The sequence below is a fragment of the Callionymus lyra genome, chromosome 6 (genome assembly GCF_982586985.1).
Source record: "Callionymus lyra chromosome 6, fCalLyr1.hap1.1, whole genome shotgun sequence".
Lineage (NCBI taxonomy): Eukaryota > Metazoa > Chordata > Actinopteri > Syngnathiformes > Callionymidae > Callionymus > Callionymus lyra.
This window is the reverse complement of record NC_141823.1, coordinates 19,473,260-19,494,395: the sequence shown is the minus strand read 5'-3', so window position 1 is coordinate 19,494,395 and position 21,136 is coordinate 19,473,260. Positions and strand designations below refer to the sequence as shown.

Below are 21,136 nucleotides of genomic sequence, written 5' to 3'. Positions count from 1 at the left end.
GTTGAAATAGAAGAGACACATTATTAGTCAAAAGTGTGAAGCAGTAATTTTGGCTCAGAAGCAGAAAACATGCAGCGGAAATATAAATAGCTGAAATGAAGCACATACATAAAAACGTAACGAAGAGCGAAATGTTTATTTAAAAAAATAAAACTATAATTTACCCTCATGAAAAACACTAATACAAATACATTGTTTTTTAAAAAATAAAACATTTAAGAAATAAGAACAGTTTTGAGTTTCGTCTTAACAAGAAAAGCTTTTGTTCACATCAATGAAGAGATCATTGTTTTTTTTTTGGTTTAACAGTATAAGAATGACAATAATGATGGATATTTATACAGATTTAGAATCTTAATAAATATTATCAGACAAGGATAATTGAATCCACAAAACAATTGTGTTTTCTTCTCATACTGACAGAAAGGCATATAAATAAATAAAATAGGACTCACCTGTGACATTAAGAGAACACACTGTTTTATAGAAGTTACAGCAGGTTGTTCTATTCATGTATTAAATAAGAATATGACTCCTGAATGGCTTTAATATTTTTTATTACACTTTCTTTACCTACGTCCAGTTACCGTCGTGACCAAGAGTCCAAAGTCAAAACCATTATCTATGATCTCAAGAAAGATGATTAGCTTTTCCGAAGTTTAATCTTCTAGAATATGATCATAAAAATCCACCAAAACAGTTCATCTTCACTTCACCTTGTGTTTCTGAGCCAGGTTCACCTTTATACGCTTGAGCCGCACGTGGCCTTTGTCCGTATGAATCCAAGTGAGGATTAAAAGTTCACAGATTTGTTCGGCAGTTGCTCATCCAGGATGTTCCTGGATGACAGGGTGAGGCTTTTGTGATGGAAGTTTGAACAGAAACATTCAATTCCGTAATAGGTCTGTATAGTTTCTATCAAAACACTGGATCCTGCCTCTGCTTGAGCAACTTATAAAAACTTTGTTTCTCAACTCACTCTCTTAGTCTGTTTTCATTTTTCTATTTTACACAGTTTACACTCTTTTAGGACGTCACAAGAAACCAAATGTGCCCTTCAAGTATTTGTAGAACTCATATAAGGGATGTTAAGAGAGTTCATTAACAGACGATGGGTTCCATCATTCAGAATCTTCATTTGAAAGGCCACTAGATGTCACTCTCTGCTCTTCAACCCATCAGTAATTAACAAGACTCTGCACATCAATCTTCTTTAATAATCATATTTTCTGTTCATGTGTGCGACACTGAGACACACCTGATAGTGTGCTAACATTGAACTTGTATAATTTATGCTAAAATATTTTATAGACCATAATAGATAGCTTTTTCTTTTTTTTATTATTAAAATGACCAGGAAGGATTTTTCCCATGTAGCTAAAAGTAAAATAAAAAGAGTAAAAAATACAAGATTCAAACAAAAGCTTTTATTCTAAGGGTCGGGATATCTGTGAAATGAAGTGTATTTAAAACCTCAGGTGAAAGTATCTCTTGAAGTAATACATCACATATTTCTGAGCTCTGAAGATGCATCATGGGACGTCATCCTGCTTTGATCTGAATAAACGTTCCAAAGCTCTGTTTCCTCAGAGACTGACGTTGATAAAGACAAATCTTTGATGTTTTTTTCAGACGCCTCTTTGAATCTGACCAGAATGTCGACATTCTTTGTTTTCAACGCGTCCTCCTCCCTCCTCTCTTCCTCCAGTTACATTCCATCTTTGACTTTTAATGCATCAAATCATTTAGAGGCTTTATGTGTTCACCAGACTGTGTCTTGTTTTTTTTCCACAGACTTTATTTTTGATCTTCCTTTGTCATTGTGTCGTCTTCCAGGTTAGCAAAAGACATTTTCCTGGGTCCGTGTGTTAGAGCAGATTCATACATCTGAATATTCCCATGCAGGTTTCAGTAGGAAATCTGTCTTTATAGATCAGGCCCTAGACTTCCACCCTAGAAAAACATCATTATGTAATGCCTTGAACAGCAAAAAACTGCTACACATGAATTCTTACAGATATCTTTTGAAGCTTTTACATGAAGTGAAGAACAACCTGTTGCAGAAGATCGCACCTGACATTCAAAGGTAATATATGGATTAAATAAAGTATGTATAAAACCCCCTTCAAGGCTTTTTAAAACTGAAAAAAGGCTAATAATTAAAACAAAATGTTTATTCCAGCAAGGTTAAAAGTATCACACACACACCTCTCTAATTATCATCCCAGATTAACAAACAACACCTGGAAGACTGTTGAAAACACATAAATATTCAAAGAGTTAAATCACCAGTAGAATTAACATTTTCTTGGTGTGTGTAGAAAAGTTATTTTGTAGAGTTCGGAGATGAGCATGAAGGCCAATCGTCCCTGTAGGCGAAGGTGCTGGGGAAGATCCCGATGTGTCCGGCACAATGGCCCTCCAGCCACTCGTCGTTCACTGCCAGAAAAAGTAGGACTTGGATCGGACTGAGTTACGATCCGACGTGCGACGATGATCGGTCGACTAACCTTCTCCGAGAATATCAATGGTGTCCCCTTCACTGAACTCCAGATCCTCCGGACCCTGGGCTGTGTAGTTATAGTGCGCCACCATTTGGTAGAGAATGGTACGGTTGGTTAGTGGATTCTCCGCCTGACGGAAGTGAACAGAACTTTATGTTGGAACAAGAGACAGTAATAGATCACATTTTCACTAGTGATGGGTTGATGAAGCTTCATGAAACAGTGTCGTTTAGAGGTCAGTAGGTGGCGCCATCAGTTTAAAAAATGAAGTGATGTTTCATTAAAACAGTTGTTCAAAACAAGGGAAAATAGTGCAGAGACCGCCATCTAGTGGACTCTGAAAATAATGACACTGTTTCATGAAGCTTCAACCGACCGTCACCAATTATCAGCTGTTAACAAATTCTAATAAATAGGTAAGTTCCGCCCAAATTCAAACTTCACTCATTTTCTACTCACCCTCATGTCGACTAAGGGTTGAGTATTCTGTTCCTTTTTAGAGTTTTAGACAAAAATATGTATTCATTTTAATGTAGCGACTGGAGCTCAGTTGTCTTAAGAACATCATATACTTCCATGTACTGCTCTTCAGTATTGTCTTGTATTGAAGCCTCATCGTGTTCCAGAAGAAAAAAAAGTCTATTTTTCACGCTCGTTCGTGGCAGACGTTTAAATAATAACAAGCAACAAATACCAGAAGTACCCCCGGAGAATATGGTGAGCGTTTCCAGTGTAGACAGTAGACTGTGTGTGTAAATTGCCTGTTATTCTTTAAATATCTGCCCAGAAACGATGTTTTGATTCATTTTGTTTCTCTCATCGAGGCTTCAATACAAGATGGACGTTACAGACGAGCACCTATTTGGAAGGAAGATGAAGACAACTGAGCATCAGTCGCTACATTAAAATGAACAAACATTTTTGTCTTTATCTCTAGAAATGAACAGATTACTCTGAAAATAATCCCAACCCTTAGTCGACACAAGGGTGAGTAGGAATGACTGAGACTTTGGGTGACTTTACTATAAGGTTCTTCTATCATTCAAGGACAAGCTGAATCCACACCTGGCACCACAGTGTAGCTCGGCCATCTTCAGATATGTCCAGTAATGATCCATCTGCAACCAGAGGCTTCAGCACCCGGGAGCCCTGCTGTCTCTGCCTGAACACGGTTGACATCGTTCAATCATCAAATGAATCTCATCCTCATAAAAGAATCATTTGCTTAAAAAGGGACAACAAAAATCACTGAGTTACCGGAGACGCAGGTTAGAAGAAGGCTGGTCCAGTTTCTGCGCTATTTGTTCCTTCAACTCATGGGACGATGTGTCTGCAGGAACCGAAAGCGCCAGAGTGTACGTGAAGTGAACCTTCACCACCACAGAGTTCTTGTCTGATGGAGAGGCAGATCTGACGTGCTGGAAACAAGCCAGAGGTCAACCAAGAAGAACAATAACGCTTAAATACATTTAACACAAGCATCAAAAACGAATGTATACGAGTCTGTCTCAACAGTTTGACTTGGAAAGGCGTGATTGGGAGTCATGGCCTCACTGATCTCCACAGGCGTGTTTGGCCAGAGGGATCCCAAAAGACCAAAACCTCAATCACAAGTTCAAAGAAATGATGAGACCATTTTAAATTATATTATTGTTGACATCAAAACCGATTCAAAATTGGGGAAAACAGTGACAGATAATAAATGTTCTACGTAGGAAATGGGGTTCAGTTGTCCTCAACCAGGGACATTTGAAAGGTGGCAATGATACTTTTTAAGTTCCCTTAGTCTCTTTGAAAATGATCCGTCCAGAGTTTCTCAAGGAAAATGTGTTGTAATCATAGCCATGGTGGAGAATCTACAAAACAGCACCAAAGTTAAGTGGATGAAATTAAAGGAGAGGTTTTTTTTATAACATAAACAAGTTTTCACTTGACCCTGTTCGATATAGTTGTCACGACTGTGGACACTCTTCATCTTTCCCTCATGAATGATCCAAGTTTCTTAAGAAGTTAAATGTCCTAACAGCCCATAACGAAATCTTGAGGTCCGAGAGTCGGCCTGTCTTCGGACCCCTCCCCAATACATCTCAAGTTTGGGGTGTGAGTGACCTACATCCCGGCAAAGCCAACATAATCTTCAATTTGTCTCTCATTTAGATTTCGAATCATTCTTAGCCCTTACCCATCAAAACCACAGTCAACCCACTCGTTCGTCTTTGTAAACCACGTCCATCTCATGGACTCAGCTCTGGTTAAAGATTTATGGTGAAGGTACCTGGTTGCTGGCTGCATTGGCGGTGAACCTTTGGAGCCCCGAGTCTGTAGCATCGGTGTGTGTTGGTGAGGATGTGCCTGAAGGTGTTGTCAGCGCTACACACATAAATAAACACCAACACACAAAGTTTAGCCAAAGGCATTGAACAAACGGAGCAAAAGCAAAGTAGAATTTCTATATTTGAAATAAAACATATTAGTGTTGCATCCTTTCGTCAAAAGTTCCACCCAGTCTTCTTTCATGTATGGTGTTACGTCTGGGTTCACCGTTGTTTTGGGGTTCAATCAAATCATACATATGATATATTTACGCTGAGGAGGAGCTGCATTCGGGGCATGAGCCTTGGGTCGAGTCGGGGGTTGAAGTCCCGGTGGAAGAGGGATCCCACTTGGAAGTCTCTGTCGGAGAAGACAGAACACAAGGTCACAATCTTCAACCATATCAATGTATTTTAGTTAAACGCATGTCGTCGGAAACCAGGCACAGAACAAGTGTTGTTTTGGTGATAGTTTTGTGGGATCGATTCTTACGTTGGCGTTTCTGTTTTTGTTGCTGTGGACATCGGCGTGCTTGAGCAGGGACATCGGCAGCAATCCTCTCTGGAACAGCACATCGTTATCGTGAGACACAATTGCTATGGAACCCAAAAGATGTGGCCCGTTTGAATATTCTGGACCATTCACTTTAACTAGTATCTGTTCTTTTCTCGTCCTTCCAAAATCCTTCTAATAAGAGAGAATCAATTCCAGAAATGGACAAACTAGCTACAAGAAGAAGAGACAACCCTAAGGTTCTTTGAGGAACTTCAAGTGGATGAAGGGAGTGCGGAGGATAAACAAGCTAAATGAACCCCTGGTGGGAACGTCTTCGATTACCTGACTGTAAATAAAACCGACCTATTTCACCCTTGATATCAGGTCCTCCTCACCCTTCCGTCGTGTATGACCGTGGCCATCCCATTCCTGTCCTCGTCAGCAAAGAGTAAGACCACGGCCCCTCCTGGCACAGACAGCTGCCCCGGTCCTCTGGCCATGTAAGGCGCCTCCATCTTCATGTAGCACTTGTCCCTTTGGTCAAATCAATCATTCTTTATGAGAACATTCAAACTTCCACTCCTGTTTTAATTTTAGGGCAGTACTTTTTATGGCATTATCAGAATTTAGTGTAAATCACCATTTAAATCAATTAATCCATCCATATGTTCTGCCACAGTGACACATATTATAGTGAGGATGGGTGATTGGAAGTATTTTATACAGGAGGTTCATGTGGTCAAACTTGTTATAAAGTTATTTAGGATTCTCTAGGTTGAGAATGAACCAGGACGTCACAATGAATAAAAACCTACTGGACTCACTTGGGCTGGTAGTATCCAGGTTTCTGGAGATAAACGAGGTGAACACAGGGTTTGAAAAGAAATAAAGTAATTTTGGTGTGAGAATGTGAGCAAATTACCTGCATTCTGTTTGGCTCAAATCCTGCAAAATCATCGTTGGGATCAATGTTGAAAAGTACCTGCAGGGAAAAATGACTGTTTCGGTGAATCAGAAAAAATTATTGTTTAAACCCACAACTGAACACACAACATATATTTCATACATCTAATTAAAGTGCATCCACCCAAAACGTCAGTCATGTTCATGTGTGTATACATATTGTATTGTAATATTAATACCTTTATTATATGCATGATAATACCATGTTATAGAAAGGTTCAAGACTCTACCTTTGATTTACCGAGATAGTCCTTCTCCTTCAACTGTTCCACACCGTCTTTCCTCGGACGAAAGACCACACCCTGAGGCACCTGCAGTGGAGTCAGACGCTCCTTGTTCTGTTGACATTTGAATCAAAAATATTATTAATTAAGTTATTAGTTTGAAACGAGTTCACACTTGGTGAGGGGTTGGGGGGTACAGATTACTTGATTTTTTTCATTACATTTTGTGTTTCCAAAAAGCATAACAAAAACAGTAGTACATTAATTTAGTCCTTTTAGAAATGGACAAAACTGGTGATGGTTTCTACATCTGGATTAAAAAAGGGTTTTAAAAGATTCAATATAGACTATAGGTTTTTTATTGTTCAATATGTATATATTTATTTATTTATTCATTATATTTTGCAAGTATCAATCATGGAATTCGAGTTATTTGAAATGATCTCCTTGACAGAGGTACGTACTATCCCAGTGCTGTCACCAGCACTTGTTAATATAATTATCATGTGTCAATTTTTTTAATGAAAACACATTCATCTCATTGTCAAATTCTTAAAGACACAAAAGAAAGAAATACTTCTTTTTTTTAGGAGGAATTTCATAAAAGTCATAAAACATCACACTGCACTTAGGAATGATTTTTCTTTTGAGAAAATATTGAGTGACTGAGTTGGAAAAAGAAGGAAGTTTGTGAAATACACTCACCACAAAACCTTCAAATATCATGTCCAGGTTCACTCGCCCGCCGTCCCGAGACACGGCCAACAGAACCTCCCCGGCCGTCTCCCACTGACCCATGAAGCTGTACACCGACGCCGTGTTGTACAGAACCTACAGAGCAGCACGAGGTGTCATCGCCTCAGACGACAGGTGAGTCAAGTTAGTCGACCACATTAAGACTGACCTGCCAACTGTAGAGTTTGAATCTCATGCCCAGCTGATTGTAGTCGATCACCACATTTCCTCGCATGTGTTTCTGAGCATCGACACAGTCAGACAGAGCCTCGTCCAACCTGGAAGACAAGATCCTTCACAATCTACGATCACGACATTTTAAAAGGAAACATGTGATGTGCCTGCAGTTAATACAAAACTCTGCACTACACTGCAGCGAGAATTCTAAACCAGCTCTAGTAGAAGAACTCACATTTTCCAGATCCTTAAAACTCTTCACTGGCTGCCAGTTTCTTTCAGGATCAATTTTAGGGTCATATATATTAAACAAAACTAATGAAAGTTGCAAAATAATTATTTATTTCTTGAGTCGTAAACTTTACCCATCACTAGCACTACTTTTACCAAAGTCACCAGTCCTGGTCCCGTCAACTCTTCAACCCGAATAACCATTTGATTGTCACCAATGCTCAGCTAGCGCTAGTCAAAGAGTTACAGAAATTAACTTAAATTATTTACATTTAATGTGTTTTCATGTGTTTTTTCCTGACATTTATCTTGGTATTCTCACTTTAAGAATTCATAAATATAAATAAGAACATAAAAAAGCCAAGTAAATAAAAAATATTTACATTTAAAAAAAGAACATTAGCATTTAATTAAATAAATAATAATCCTTCGTATTTCTTTTAAATTAATTCATTATTAAATCATTTGTATGAATTAATCACAACATTTCCTTTTTCTTTTTTTGCGTTTGCCAGTAGAAGCACAATATAACACAATGAAAGAAGTATTCTTTGTTATTGTCATCATGTTTATTGATGAGGAAATCTCATGAATAAAACATTCAACCCAGTCACACTGTCCTAATACACGTTCTTCGCCACCCTCACACACTTCTCTGTGAGATCTGTTTATTTAACTTGGTCCAGTTGTAAAACTTCAGTGAATATTTTGTACCGAAAAGATATACTACTCTACTACTAGAAGTTTTACTCTTAAATGATTGTGTACCACAAAACACATTTGCCGCATGATTTATCTTGAAGCTTCCGTTGATCAACCTTTCAAACCTCTGTTGATTTTAAACACATGTATATTTAGATTCATCTAAGGTAACATGTAGGAAGGAAATTAACCAAACAGCCATTACTTACCTTCTTACTAACTTAGAAGTCAAAGGAAATGCAAAAAAAACTTCTAAAAAAAGCTGTATCGTGTTGCATTAGCTCCACCTACCTGCCAGTCATCGTCAGTACAGCTGCTCTCTGAAAGAAACCAACTGCCAGACATCCGTCTTTCTCGATCGTCAGATCTAAAGCCTAAACAACAAGAGAAGTCTTTATTGAGATTAAATCACATTTTGGTGTCATCAAGCTTTTCTTTATATTATATTAGGGTGTGTATTGCCAGGAATCTGGCAGTATGATCACTATACACTGGCAAACGGTAGAAACGATGATATATATTTGTAGTATTGTCGAGTATTTGACTCTGGAGTTGCAGAATTTACAGACCACATGACTCCTCACGAAGTCGTAACTGCTTTCATTTGTTTTGAAACTCACATATTCCCAAAACACCAGCTTTAAAAGAGGCTGGACTTGACGGTAATCTCTAGTCCTCAGTCACCTCGTAAATATCTCGCAAGACTTCATTGTTTGTTAAGCAAGGGAGGAAGTAAGTAAGTAAGTATGTCAATTATATTTGTAGAGCACTTTTCAAGACCAGGGTCACAAAGCACTTAAACAATGAAAACAATACTCAATAAAATATATACTTTTAAAGATCAAGATAACACCGAGAACAACACAGGAGTCTCAGAAAATCAAGGAAAAGCCTGAACAAATAAAAGTGTCTTAAGATGTTTCTTGAAGGAGTCAGTAGATCATCAAACACAGAGGGAGAGGAAGATCGTTCCGAAGCTTAGGAGCAACAGCCTGGAAGGATTTATCTCCTCTGGTCCTGAAGCATGTTTAGGAACCATCAGTAGATTCTGATCCAAAGACCTCAGAGCCCGAGCTGGGGTGTAAGGCTGGATCAGATCAGTGATGTAAGGAGGAGCGAGAATTCTGAGCCGCTCTAGTAGAAGAACTCACATTTCTCCGATCCTTAAAACTCTGCACTGGCTTCCAGTTTCTTTCATGATCAATTTTAAAATTCTGGTTCTTACTTTCAGAGCTACTCATGATCAGGCTCCTCCTTAGATCAGTGATCTGATCCAGCCTTACACCCCAGCTCAGGCTCTGAGGTCTGTGGATCAGAATCTACTGATGGTTCCTCGCACACACTATCAAACCAGAGGTCCAGGCTGTTGCTCCTAAGCTTTGGAACGATCTTCCTCTCCCTTTGTGTTTGATGGATCTACTGACTCCTTCAAGAAACATCTTAAGACGTTCTTATTTGTGCTTTTCCCTGATGACTTATGTGTCTTGGCCTTTTAAAGTATATATTTTAACTGTGTATTGTTTTTGATTGTTAAAGCGTTTTGTGAGCCTGGTCTAGAAAAGCGCTTTACAAATAACCATTAATTAACTTTAATTTACTTTTTTAAGAAAAAAAATTATCCTTACAGTGCTGTTTAATATCGATAGAATACCATCGAAAAAAATAATATTGGGATGTATCAATATTTCCTCACACCTCTGACCCCTTACATTAAGTACATTGAATATAGACACAGAACCTTCAGAGCCAGGTCCGGCTGCTCCAGACACAGGTGCGCCGACGCCATGTTGAACAGGGCTCTGGACGTGGGTTCACTGATCAGCTGGAGTTTGCTCAGGGAAGTGTGCCAGTCTCTGGCATCCACGGCCTGGACCGCCTCGTCCCACAGACGCAGTACCTCGGTGTTGAGCATCCTGGGCAGGAGAGAGAAAAACAAAGCTGATCATCTCTTCTGCTTTCAACACAAACATCTACTTAAAGCAAAAGTATTTGATCAACACGTATATTTAAGTGACGCTTTGATGCAAAACTAGTGAGTATTTATTCCTGAAGAAACCATGTTTTAACTGTGTTGTGGTGAGTTGAAACAGGGAACAGGGAACAGGGAACAGAGAACAGGGAACAGGGAACAGGGAACAGGGAAGTAAGACACATGCCAGTAGAATCCAGCTCACAAGGAAGTCTCTCTCTGGCACATTCCATGACTCACACCTGCTCAGGTGTCCTGCTTTCTTTCAGCCAAAGATGTGACAATTAAATGAATAATGTGATTTTTTTTTTTACTAAAGATAATTATGATACAAAGCATGTCACACTATATTTTTTACTGGAAAAACACTAGTCAAGATTCCCTGAAAACACTACAAACAAACGTATCAATGTTTACAGTAGTATTGTGTCTGTAAACAAAGTGTTAAACGTGTTTGTAAACAAAGAGAAGTCAAACTCACTCAGATGTTGTCCTGTAAACGAGATAATATGTTGTCAGAGCAGGAATCCAGGGTGAGCACCGTCTGTGTTGTCGTCAGTCCAGAGAGTGAAACACCTGCACTTAGACTCCGCCCATCACGGAAGTCCATCTTTTCCACATTCCTCCTCCGTGACTCACTCACCTGCTCACGGATGAACCAATGAAAACGCTTCATTTAGAGCTTCTCGATTATTAATTTGATGACTATAAATTATATATTTTTTTCATTGGATGGACAAAGTCTCCAGTATATAAAGTAAATGCGTAAAATACAGTGACAGAGCGTCCATTCTAAATGTTATTTTAATCATGTTTACTTTAATTGTTGAAAGTCTGACTTGAAAACTTTGCGCGTTAACATTAAAAACTATAGTCCGGACTTATGCTGCCATCTAATGGTAAAATTAGTGTACTGCAAGACTCGCACTTGATGGTTTAAAAACGGATTTTAAATGAGCAAGTGTCGTCCTTTGACTCTATCAATGTAGAAATGTTCCTGGCAGTCATCTAAGAATTTTATTTTACGTATATATAGTTTTTAGTTTTTAACAAAATCCGTTAAAATAAAACAAAAAAACTATTTTCTCTCTAAATAAATTGAAAGGAAATTCAAAATAAATTATAATTACTAGATTTTATCATATATTATAAATAAAATGTATGAACATATTGAAATACAATACAAACAATATGATTTATATTTATTATTTAATAGAATATATTTTTATATACAGCATTTTTAATTTCATATGTATTTTCTTCTACCATATTTATTTGTTGATTCTTTCAGCGTCACAGTTAAGAATGTGGCCCCTCAGGAACCACCCCCTTTATTAAAGAATAACATTGATTAGGGCCAATTACCTTCTGACTGACTTATGTCTTGGGTTGACGTTGACAAAAAGAGTTCATACAGGATTTGCAATATTCAACTCATCCTATATGCACGATGCTTCGCTTCAATGTAATGTTTCATATGAAGAAGGACTATTTTATTAAGTCCTGATCAACAGAGTCTTGTAGAAGCTCTATAGAGCAAATCAATGTCTTAAGGGGCCACTTTATATAAACCGACTGTTATGAGGGGCCCTTCAGACAATATGAATATACTGAACAATTACAAAACTGCACAAAATATCAACTTTATTACAATCTGCAATTTTAGTAAAAAAATGTACAATTTTTCAAAATATTTCAGAGAGTTTATTCACGATCAGTTTCATAATTAAACTCTGACTTCAGGAGGGCCGCATTCATACCCTCAAAGGCCGCATTTGGCCCCCCATGCCACATCAAGCTTTTGTTTATTTTACAAACACACGTAAATCTGATCATTTGAAACCAGTTTACACCATAGTTTTACTTCAGTTTCGACACGAGGTATTGTTGAACTGGTTAGGCTCATCCCACTGGTTGTTCCATTTCAATCTCCTCCACCAGTTTAGGTAAGTCAAAATCATATCAATCTTTACAACCGTTTCAAAAGGGTCATCGATCGTCTTTATTGAGTCAGATAGTGAGAAATCCAGGCATTAAATCTCTGGACGTCGGCGTAAACTCCAGGCTTGTATTTCTTGCCACATCCGTCCCCCCAGCTGACCACTCCCACGAGGTAGTGTGTTCCATCCCTCTCACACACCAGAGGACCTCCAGAGTCTCCCTGCAGGGAACACCAAGTTGCAATGATATGGATTTTATCGGTGATGAGAACAGATAACACACCTGGCAGGAGTCCACGCCTCCTCTCATGTTCCCGGCACAGAACATGCTGTCGTCCAGCGCTCGTCCGTAGACGTGGGGGGCGCTACACCTCTCCTGCGAGATCAGCAGGACCTGGGTGTCCAGAAGCTGATCGGTTCCGTATCTCTCTGGAGCAACAAAAAAATCAATTCAATGTAAATGGAACGTGGAGATTGAATGATTTATTCAGCTTTTTGGAAATTCTACACCTTAACCATTTATATATATGTATATTTGAATTGTATTGCCAGTCACTACTCTAATTCTAAACCCAACAAAGATATAAATATTTGTTGTAGGACGTTCTTTTCTCTCTATAATGAAATACAATTTTAACTAAAAACATGATGAGTGGTTCAATGACATGTTAACAAGTGTGTGTTTAATGTTTATCCTCTTTTTTTATTCCTTCTTTTATTCTTCCCCCTCAGCATTGGAATTAACAAGTACAAAGTGGCCTCTTGGTACATTTAATCCCCACCTATGGTCTAAATAAATTCCAGATTATATTGAAACTAGTCAACATGATAGAGTCAGGATTAAAAAAAACCTATTCTGATGGATTCATTTGAAGATATTGAAGTAATACGGAGACCATTCCTAAAGTATATGGAAAGGAATGATATGAGGAGTTTGGAGGAAACGGTTGGGAATTGAAAGGACAGTTTCGGATTGAAATGTTTGAGCCGTTTTTCGACCTCATTCATATTGCAGGTGTTCATTTTTGATTTAAATATATTTATTATTGTCTTCCCTTTTTTATGTTTTGTTTTATAAGGTTGATCATAATTGTTTCTGTGTGTTTTCTTATAGAGATATAGATAAAATAATGAAAATTCAACAAAAGTGTGTTTTTAAAGCAACTTTTTCTGGTGCCAGCCTCGTGAAAACCCAGTTCCCCAGCCGCGAGGAAAACAAACGCAGCGCTCACGTGTCTCAGTGCGACCCCAGCCGGAGATGATACACTCGGTCCCGTTGGTGAACGGTTGCCCCGGGAGGCAGGCGGTCTTCACGAACCGTGTTTCTCGGGCACAGAGCGGCTTGTTGGTGTATTTCAGCTTCAGCATGGCTGCTCAGGAAAACAAGGTCAAAAAGGTCAGAGCTTTGGTGAGGCTCCAAAAATTTCCCCAGAAGCATCTCACCGATATCGTTGTGTAGAGCCCACTGGCTCTCCCTGTAGCTCTCGTGCACGAAGGCCTTCTCCACAGGAATGACCTGTTGGTAGTGTTCGTTCTTCTCCAGGTCCACGCCTCCCAACATCACCTGCATCTCCACCCCACTTTTACTGGACACAAGCAATCGGGTGTTACAGATAGAATTCGCCACTATAGGGTTCGTTGTGGAACGTACATGCAGTGAGCGGCCGTGAGCACCCAGCAGGAGTCCAGCAAGGTGCCTCCACACATGTGTCTGAAAGGTCCTTGACCGTCTCTGGTCTGCAAGGAGACCTGCCAGGGATGAGCACCGGGGAGAGATTTCTTGCCACCAAAGATCCTGGAGGCACGAGAGGGCAGTGGCCGTCCGCACTGTGAGAACTCGTTCGGAGGTTGAGGATCAACGATGCTTGGTCTCGTGGCCGGAGCTGAAGAAACGGAGACGGAACGAAAGGCGCGTCAAACCGAATGATCGACCTCGAACCTCGACCTCGTACCTGTTGCGCACTTCCTGACGCCGCAGTAACTCCACTTCAAGCTGCCGTTCTTGGAGTAGAAACACCAAGGCTTGTCGTCTCCGTCTGGGTTTCTGGACGAGAGACAACCGTCAGCTGGAGAAGCAGCACCAGCATCACCCCGTCACACGTACCTGCAGAAGCTGTGAGGGCCCAGTCCATCGAAGCCGGCATACTGTACGAACGGATCTCTGCCTTTCTGCAGGATGAAGTAGGAGTTCCAGTCCAGACATTCCTCGCCGCCCTCGGTATCGCTCACGGTTCCGCGGTACGACTCCCCATTGTCTTCGTAGCAGTCGTTTTGTCCTAAAAAAGTAGAATATCGTCATCAGTTGTTCGACATGTTATGTTAGAGAAAACTCAAAATACTTACCGACTTCACAGAACTTCCCGCTGAATCCTGTCGGGCAATGACACTGGAAGGTTGTGGGTTTGAGCCCCTTTGTGCAACTGCCTCCATTTTGACATAGATTGGGTCTGCAGGGCGCAGCTGTAGAAGTTAAATAAACAAATAGAATAAACAAATATATACAACATAGTAGGCCATCATGTTTTTAGCAGTCAAAACAAAATGTTTATTAACTTAACAGGAATAGTTTGATTTTGATATTTTCATTCTTTCCGCGATAAGATGAATATATTCAACATCAGTTTGACTCTTATTGTTGACATCTATAATCTCTCTTTATTATCTTACCTTAAAGACCGACATCTTTATAACCGACCACATCAACATGAACTTTAATCCACTGAGATCCGGAGAAAACCATCGGACCACCGGTCTTGGTCGGCCATATTTGGGTCCCCGGGTACCCTGATTTTTTTTAACGATTGTGTTGTCTCTGGGTGTCTTCAACTTCAGAGTTTTCATTTGAAGAACTGAGAGAATTTTTCACCTTACCAGAAAGATAAAACCTGACACAACAATAGCCACTTGTTTTGTAAATAAATGTTCATGTTGAAAATTGGCGAACGGTGAAACAGAGAATCTACGAAATTGCACTATTTGGACGATAGGGGGCGGCAAAAACAGCATTTTAAAACCTACAGATTGGGATTTTAACAACATACCTTTCTTGCAGTTTGGCGGTTTGAAAGGAGCCTTGCATTTGCACTCATAATATGGTGCAGTGGGTGTGAAAACACAGGTTCCTTTACCACAACTGACACTCTTGCAAACATCCTTCACTGAAAAGAAAGTTTGTACATCAATGAAAAGTTAAAGAAAAATCATATCGTAGTAAACAACAAAATGTTATTAGAGACCACTCGTGTTACTGCTCTGTGATCCTGGACTATTTATGGTTCAGTTTGTTGGACCAATCAATGTAAATCAATCAAATCTTTCTACATCATGGATTTAGATTATATTTTTTTTACTCAAATACAACTGAATGAAAATAATTTATTGGTAAAATTTTGACTTCTCATACAAAAAGAAAAATGTAATCAAGACAATATTAATCAAACAAAATGGCCGACTCATTTATTTGATTGACCATTTCATTTGTTTAACAAATATCCCCTTAATGTTTTAGCTAAATTTAAAGATTCATATCATTTTAATTTTTTTAATATAATAAAACATTTACGATAATTAGTCATTTTAATATTGTCATCCATCTTGTGTGTAACTTCATCAATGAACCTCATAGATTGTGGGGGAAGAGGGGGGGTTCTTGTTGCCTTGATCATCTTTTGTAAATATTAGCGCTGAATAAACATCACGGATCAGAGTCCAGTGAGTTGTAATTCAATGAACAGTGAGTCCTACCTGTTTGACACAGTTTTCCCGTGTAAGGTTCGGGACAAATGCACAAGAAGCCGCCGTCATCTTTGGGGTCGCAGCTCCCCCCGTTGTAACACGGGTTAGAGACACAACTACCTACATGACGGACATGAGTCGTTATGTTAAGTTAAACGTTTCATTTAAGGTGCGGGACTCACTCTGTACGTCCACCAGTTCGTACAACCAGTCGTCATATTCCACGATGACATCGACTGGAGCCTCCGTCACGTAGTCGTAATATTCGTAATAACCTGCGATGAGTTTGCGTCAGATTAATCGTGTCACTTCCATGGACTGAAAGAATTAAATGTACCTTCATATGCATCCTGGGCTGAACTCACCTGCAACACAAGCATTGATATCTGAAGTCAGGTTTTTGCACCTTCAGGTGTTTAGTTTAAGCGACATACTGGTTTCATTGAGCCTTGAAAATACTGAACAACTTACAGAGAGGAGAGCCGTGAACGCACACAAGTGTATCAGCAGAGCAGCAGAAGCCTCCATCTTCCTCCTCAAATGACTCGTCTCTCCTGCAGTGAAATGAAAGCCACTCTAACCTGGTACATTGATTTGAGCAGAGTCCAGTGCTGATGTACTGTACACACGTTTTGACCTCTGACCTCCCAGAGACCAACGTTCACAAGTTACTGAAGATCGTTCGACTAAATCCGTTGATAATCTTTTTTTCTTTTTTTTTTTTTTATCAAAAATGACATTTTGAACTTTGAAGACAAAATGGATCTCTGTCACGTCTTTGTTTGTTTGATGAGGTTCTGTTGGGTTTTCTAGTCTGGTCTTTGCTTGGATCAAGTGATATTGACATGGTTCTGATCAAAGAGCAAGAGTCCTAGAACAAGGTTTTAAACTTTAGATTTACATTTCAATCAAACTCTTTATTACAGGGAGAAATAGAGCAAGTTGTTGGGTTCTAGTTTATAAAATATTGGTTTATTAATAAATACAATTTATGTATGTTCTTGTTTCTATTTTTAAAAGAGGCAGAGGAGACGATAGAAGTACATTTAACTTCCTTTAACATTCAATTCCTTAATAAAAAGCAAAATCCACATTGAATGGTTGCGTGTAAATTGGTGAACGGAGGTGTTTCCGCCACCTGCTGGCGGGACTGCGTCATCGTAACAAATAATAGTTATCGTAACGAATGTTAATTTAATATCTGTTACTTGTATTTTGTTATTTTCAAACCCATTTTTATTTGTAATCACGCTCTGTACATTTACGAATGTTACGAGACAAAAATAAGCCCATAGAACTGTGACAGAAGTCTGGTGTGTAACGAGAGCCGGTTTGTATTGTGTTGTGTGTGTTTCAGGACTTGTGTTTGATGCCAAACTTGTTTGTGTTTTATGGTTTGTGCATACTAGAAATTACACATTGTGCATTTGTTAATACTTACACATTTGTAAAATATGTCACGCAGTCTTTATAGTTTTTAATGAATAATAGCCCAATAAAGATAAAAATGTAAAATACATTACAACATTTGCTGAGACAGATCGAACCATTTCCTTTCATTCTTTCAATGAAATTGTAGTGTCAAATATTTAACAAAACTCTCAACATATTCATCTAAAAATTAGCAAAACAACGCCACCCTCAGGCTTCGCATGTGTACTACATTGTCTCAGTCGTTTCCAGCGGCTCATATTAAAGGTCTGAACAACAGCGTCTTTGTAATCGGCTGCTAAATATTATCCATGTCCAGGTGGACAAGGTATTTATCAAAACATATTGAAGGTTGAAGTTCCTGAAGATACATTTGATAAAAAGTTAAACAACAGTACAGTAATAATGGTGTTTTAATTAATATTTGCAAAGTGAAAAACAACAAGCAACACAGACGAACGCCATGGAAGCAGTTTTATTCATAAAGTGTCCAATTACAAAGAGAGCAATATCATGTTTCGGACAAAATAACACTTCATACTCCACGAAGAAGAAATCAGGTTCAGATTCCAGACGTTCTCCTCCGGGCGCTCGCGAGTACTAAAAGATGAAGAGGTCACTCTTTTTCACAGTGTCACCCGAACTCATCAACAAGAGCTTTTGTAATCCTGCAAACCATGATGTTTACAATCCAAACTCCAACCCATGTCAAACAGACACTTCAAACTCTCTCGGAATTAAGTGCCTCACGCTCCGATCGTTGAGTATACATGTTAGTTTGAGAGTCACTTATTCTGCATTTACTGCTTCTTTTTTTTTTTTTTTACTAAAACCTTTACATTCCCACCGTGATCTCAAGACATTCTTCCGCTGCAGAGAATATAGCAGACTCTGGTGCAATTCACAGGTCATCGATAGAAACAGAAGGTACAAAAGAATATAAAAATAAATATAAGAATCTAAATTTTAAAGGTCAGACTCAGTCCTTCACTTCAACAAAAGAATACTTTCCAGATGTTTGTTTTTATGTGCTCGCGGTGTCGGCCTCTCGCGGCGGCCTCCGAGTCTCGCGCCCGTTCATGTGTACTCGGATTTACGGATGTAGTTGGATGGCACGTAGCCTTGCCGGCCCCTGAGCTCCCCGAGCCACCAGTCGCCGTTGCCGTTCATGTCCTTGAACTCCAGGATCCGAAGCCGCTCGTTGGCGGAGATGGTCAGTTCGTTTGCACACCGTGCACTGAAGGAGTAGAGAGCGTAGTAGATCTGGGGACGAAGGAGAGAACAGTTCAGAATTGAGTTTTCTAGATGAAACAAGCAAGAAATAAAAGACTAAATAATTTAGGAAATACAAACTACAACATCTGTAAGGGGAGAAAAACTAAATCACAGCATCTACTTTACACAGCAAACACAACAAGTCAACATAACTAGGTAAACAAATGAAGGTTAAACAATGTAGGCGTGAGTATCAAATGGAAATGCACTAGTAGGATAGAGTTATTTGTTTAGAATAAGAGGAGGTATGCATGGCGAAAAAACCCCCATTGAAGAAGAACTAATTGTCTACTGTGAAATTTAGTAAAGTGTCCATGTTATGGGTCTACGTGGCTAGTACAGGGATGAATTCCTCTCAGTATCAGCAGATTCTTGAAAGAGTATTTTCAAGAATCGGTCATCAAGTTAAAGTTACGCCGGGTTGGGATTGTTCAGCAGGAAAATGAAGCATTGTTCAAAATCCACCAAGGAATTCATGCAGAAGCACAAGTACAATCTTCTGGAATGGCCATCCTAGTCCCCTATTATCATTGAAATCGTATGGATTGAAGCAGGCGCACGAAAGTCAAGAAACCTGACTAGACTAGAGGTGTTTTGTATGGAGGAATGGGCCAAAATACCACCTGCAGGACTACAGGGACTTGTCTGTGGCAATAGGATGCGTCTACAGGTGAAAGGAGGCTCTACTAAATATTAATGGAATTAGTTCTTTGGGGTCAAATTCATGCAGATGCCTATTTTTGCTTAAATGCTCATAAACATTTCTTTTTATAATTCAAATTTATCTTTGCACGTGATCCACGATAAAGGGGCGTAACCACAAAACGTATTCAGTACTGAGGCAAACACTTAAACGTAACACCCCATCGAGTCTTGATCACATGATTAACCTCTGGATACTAAAACTTGTCATCCAAAGACGCAGCATCATATTATACTCTGTACTAAAGCACTTCGGTCGTAATATGTTTGAAGCCAAACCTGATGGCCGTCGACATCACTCTCCAGCTCCGACTCCGGCTCCGGCTCCGGCTCGATGTACTCCTCCCGAGGGTGAGACTTTTTCTGCCGACCCTCTTCCCGGCTCTTCCTCTGCAGCGTGCTGTAGCTTCTGTCTGAGCTGCCGTTGGGCTGCGAGCGTCCGTTCCTGCCGGAGGAACAGGAGTCCGTCTCCGACAGGGTGTCCCTGTGGCTCTGAGGACTGGAGTGACTGTCGTACGAGCCTCGGTGCGGATGCGACGCCTCCGTCGGCCCGTGGGCCGGCGAGTGGTGGCGCCGGCGCTCCTTGTGCTCCCGGCTGCGGTGCGGGGGGTTCCGGGGCGAGGAGTTGATGGAGTTGCTCTGGCTGGTGGAGTCGGAGTGGAGCGCGTCCTGAGGCGACGGCTGCGGGGACGACGAGTGGTTCTGCGTCACGGAGTAGCTGACGGTGGACGTCTCCGGGTTGAACATGAGCGTGTTGGTGCTGTTCTGGCGCGAGTACACCGGCGAGGAGCCGCCGTAGCCCGACTCGTTGGACGACTGGCTCTCGATGGAGACGTCCGAGTGGCTCCTGCGCGTGTTGTAGGGCTTGAGGAAGGAGCTGTACACGAACCCCTGCGTGACTGCAGAACAATCAGAGGATAAGTTATAGAGTCACACATTTGACAGGATTTCAACTTTAGTCACTACTTTTTATGTGTGTCAACGTTAAGATTTTTTTCTACATGTGTAGTCGAGGGTTATAAATGTTGTACAACCAGTTATACACAGTTGCACTAGATAACCACTGGAAGTCTCCAATCAAACACCTCTTAATAATAAATCTTTCAGACCCAATTCAAATAATACATTTTAGCCAACATAACCGATAAATCACAGACCTTCATTAACTATATTTTTGGAATATAAGTCCAACTTAAATATCTTGCATTTTCTCTGAATAAATTAAAGCTTTTAAGCATTATTTTATAATTTTCTGCGAGTGACTGCAGTATGACCGTAGTATTACTCAATAAGTCACCTTAGTATTACTCTGTGAGTCACCGTAGTATTACTCTGTGAGTCACTGTAGTATTCTACCGCGAGTCACTCTAGTATTCCTCCGCGAGTCACTGTAGTATTCCTCCGCGAGTCACTGTAGTATTCCACCGCGAGTCACTGTAGTATTCCTACGCGAGTCACTGTAGTATTCCACCGCGAGTCACTGTAGTATTCCTCCGCGAGTCACTGTAGTATTCCTACGCGAGTCACTGTAGTATTCCACCGCAAGTCACTGTAGTATTCCACCGCGAGTCACTGTAGTATTCCTCCGCGTGTCACTGTAGTATTCCTCCGCGAGTCACTGTAGTATTCCTCCGCAAGTTACTGTAGTATTCCTCTGCGAGTCACCTTAGTATTACTCCGTGAGTCATCGAAATATCTTTCTGCGAGTCACTGTAGTATTACTCCGCCAGTCACCGTAGT

At 40.0% G+C, this 21,136-nt stretch overlaps 3 protein-coding genes across 5 annotated transcripts in view; all 3 read right to left on the bottom strand.

Annotated features, from left to right (window-relative positions):
* Window positions 1–1,412: 1,412 nt before the first annotated feature.
* On the bottom strand, window positions 1,413–10,892 carry LOC148077428 (NADPH oxidase activator 1-like). The gene is made up of 16 exons (XM_087794093.1): window positions 10,795–10,892; window positions 10,083–10,257; window positions 8,636–8,718; window positions 7,404–7,512; window positions 7,205–7,330; window positions 6,506–6,613; window positions 6,235–6,294; window positions 6,137–6,159; window positions 5,708–5,846; window positions 5,310–5,378; window positions 5,090–5,177; window positions 4,780–4,874; window positions 3,762–3,922; window positions 3,570–3,666; window positions 2,511–2,634; window positions 1,413–2,439 (listed from the first exon to the last, which is right to left on the bottom strand). Exons 2-16 carry the CDS (start codon window positions 10,254–10,256, stop codon window positions 2,327–2,329), a joined length of 1,569 nt encoding a protein of 522 aa, XP_087650219.1. The 5' UTR covers window position 10,257; window positions 10,795–10,892; the 3' UTR covers window positions 1,413–2,326.
* A 1,102-nt stretch (window positions 10,893–11,994) lies between these two features.
* habp2 (hyaluronan binding protein 2) lies at window positions 11,995–16,548 on the bottom strand. Its single transcript, XM_087794091.1, has 13 exons — window positions 16,460–16,548; window positions 16,326–16,353; window positions 16,171–16,263; window positions 15,998–16,108; window positions 15,295–15,411; window positions 14,597–14,713; window positions 14,358–14,529; window positions 14,206–14,297; window positions 13,905–14,136; window positions 13,697–13,839; window positions 13,486–13,623; window positions 12,537–12,682; window positions 11,995–12,474 (listed from the first exon to the last, which is right to left on the bottom strand). The coding sequence occupies exons 1-13, from the start codon at window positions 16,514–16,516 to the stop codon at window positions 12,316–12,318; spliced, it is 1,605 nt and encodes a 534-aa protein (XP_087650217.1). The 5' UTR covers window positions 16,517–16,548; the 3' UTR covers window positions 11,995–12,315.
* A 1,328-nt stretch (window positions 16,549–17,876) lies between these two features.
* Window positions 17,877–21,136, bottom strand: part of dnmbp (dynamin binding protein) — a 38,551-nt gene continuing 35,291 nt past the window's right edge. For all 3 annotated transcript variants that reach the window (XM_087794088.1, XM_087794089.1, XM_087794090.1), the window contains 2 exons: window positions 19,676–20,295; window positions 17,877–18,682 (listed from right to left, as the gene is read on the bottom strand). In XM_087794088.1, coding sequence (XP_087650214.1) covers window positions 18,497–18,682; window positions 19,676–20,295 — 806 coding nt within the window. In that variant the 3' untranslated portion in view covers window positions 17,877–18,496. The remainder of the gene's footprint in view (window positions 18,683–19,675; window positions 20,296–21,136) is intronic.